This window comes from Periophthalmus magnuspinnatus, chromosome 17 (genome assembly GCF_009829125.3).
Source record: "Periophthalmus magnuspinnatus isolate fPerMag1 chromosome 17, fPerMag1.2.pri, whole genome shotgun sequence".
Classification (NCBI taxonomy): Eukaryota; Metazoa; Chordata; class Actinopteri; order Gobiiformes; family Gobiidae; genus Periophthalmus; species Periophthalmus magnuspinnatus.
This window is the reverse complement of record NC_047142.1, coordinates 21,670,242-21,672,497: the sequence shown is the minus strand read 5'-3', so window position 1 is coordinate 21,672,497 and position 2,256 is coordinate 21,670,242. Positions and strand designations below refer to the sequence as shown.

Here is a 2,256-nt window from a genome sequence, read left to right as displayed (position 1 = left end):
TCTGTGATTGCTCCAAACATAGTTGTTGTTAGCTATTTCTGGTCATTTGAATGGTTGTGGAATATGATAGACTATATGTGACAAGTGTATAAATTACAAATATAGGGCTGTTGATTGCATGTATGTATAGCCTCTTTGATTGACTTTGTGTGCCAGAGCCAATGTCAGCAATAACTCCGCCCAGTCTCAGCTGCAAGCACTGAAGGACACAGTGGCACGGCTAACTACAGAAAGGGACAATGCCAAGAAAGATCTAGAGACCAAAAACCATGACATCCAGGAGAAAAACAAAACGATCACTCAAGTTAAGAAGATTGGACGCCGTTACAAGACTCAATACGAAGAACTCAAGGCCCAGCACGACAAGGTATAGAGTATTTGAAGTCTGTCAAGTCAAAATAAGGGCTCCTTGAGAATAAAAGATCTTTACCTACCAATAATTAAATATAAGTTCTGATTAATTAATATATTATGTAAATCAAGTTACTGTATTTTCTGGACTATATGCCGCTCCGGAGTATAAATCAGACCAGCGAAAAAATGCGTAATAATGAAGAAAAAAAACATGTATAAGTTGTACTGGACTACAAGTCACATTTTTGGGGAAATTTATTTTACAAACACCGAGACCAAGAACAGACATTTTATCTTTAAGGGCAAGTTATAATAATAACAATAAAATGGAGAACAACAGGCTAAATAGCAGGACAGCACGCTAACATAACACATAGCCAACGAACTGTCTGGTATGTTTACGTAAGATATTAATAGTTAATATAAATATTTATTCTTTATTTGTCAGGGACCATGTACAAACTATATTCTGTTATAAAGTATAATATAAAACGTTTTATTATTTTACTGAAGTTGGTCCAGGAGACTGCAACTAAACAGGGAAGTGAAGCAGGCTCGAGTCAAGATGCCCAACAGACGCAGCTCCTCACTCAGGCACAGGAGGAGTTGAAGAAGGTCCGAGAAGAACTGGACAAAAACAAAGAAGAAATGCAGAAGAAAGTAGAAGAGGTGAGCAGAATGTTATATATTCAAAGGTGCACTATGCAAAGTTTCTGATGGGGATCTGCCATCTGCTTGTCTCCATGGAGATGTTATTGCTTTGCCTGGAATGTTCAACATTATGGCATTAAACTATTTATCTCTATGGAGAAAAGTGGTTGGCATCAACAATAGTTTTAGCACATTGCAATATATGTTTTTACAATATATTTTGTGCTTATTGATGGTACAGTTTTATTTTTTCAGATTCAGAAATCCAAACAGGAGTTGGAGGAGGCCCAAAAAGAAAACCAACAAACCAAAGAGAAGTTACAAGAACTTCAGAACCAGCTGAATCAGAGCCAGAATCAACTCTCACAAGTACTGCAACCTGAAAACTATGAGCATCTGAAAAATGAATGCATTAATAAAGAATTTTTTTTTTTTTTTTATGTCTCAGGTTCAATCCCAGCTCTCGCAAACACAGACACAACTCCAGCAAAATCAGAACCAGCTCAGCCAGAGTCAGAAGGAGCTGCAGCAGGCAAAGACCCAGAGCCAACAGGTACAAGACTGCACAAATATAAATGCATTTATTGAAAAGAGATTCAATTATTTTACCTACCATTTTAGAAAATATTGTTGAGAAAGAAATGTTTGTATGTAATAATATATACTTTATGGCATTGTAAAATGCATTCAACTATTGCATTAACGTATAAATATAAATACTTTTCCCTTTTTTATAGTTGCAGAACCAGTTGAAGACGGCACAGACTCAAGCGCAGACCCGGCAGAACCAGATCCAGCAAATCCAGAAGGAGCTGCAGCAGGCCAAGGAAAACCTCCAACAAAAGGAGAAAGAACTTCAACAAAGTCAACAAAGCTCGCAACAAAGCCTCAACCAGGAAGTTAACAACCTCAAGACAGCCCTGAGCCAAGGAGAGACCAAGGTAAGGAAATTATTTTTATCATTGCTTTACATTGTTTTTATTTCAGTATAGTAGTAGTATTGTTATGTTCTCAGTTTTAAGTTTATTACATTTGTACAGTGGTAAACAAATTCTTCTTATAGGTAACAGAACTTCAAGGACAACTGGACAACCTACAGAAGGTTTGTGGAAAAATTTGATGTGGTTGTAATGAAACAAAAGTGTTTGCTTGAGCTAAAAAAAAACTTTGGCATTTAGTTCATATGCTGATGATTTGAGGCATCTCTATGATGTCTTTCTGCTCTGTAGGATTTAAAAGTAAATACCAGGC

General features: G+C 36.6%; 1 protein-coding gene across 1 annotated transcript in view; it reads left to right on the top strand.

Annotated features, from left to right (window-relative positions):
• Positions 1–2,256, top strand: part of LOC117384776 (nucleoprotein TPR-like) — a 15,154-nt gene that overhangs the window by 3,852 nt on the left and 9,046 nt on the right. Inside the window, exons 14-19 of the mRNA XM_055228250.1 lie at positions 148–367; positions 868–1,023; positions 1,261–1,374; positions 1,454–1,558; positions 1,743–1,946; positions 2,069–2,107. Of these exons, the coding sequence (XP_055084225.1) occupies positions 148–367; positions 868–1,023; positions 1,261–1,374; positions 1,454–1,558; positions 1,743–1,946; positions 2,069–2,107 (838 nt within the window). The remainder of the gene's footprint in view (positions 1–147; positions 368–867; positions 1,024–1,260; positions 1,375–1,453; positions 1,559–1,742; positions 1,947–2,068; positions 2,108–2,256) is intronic.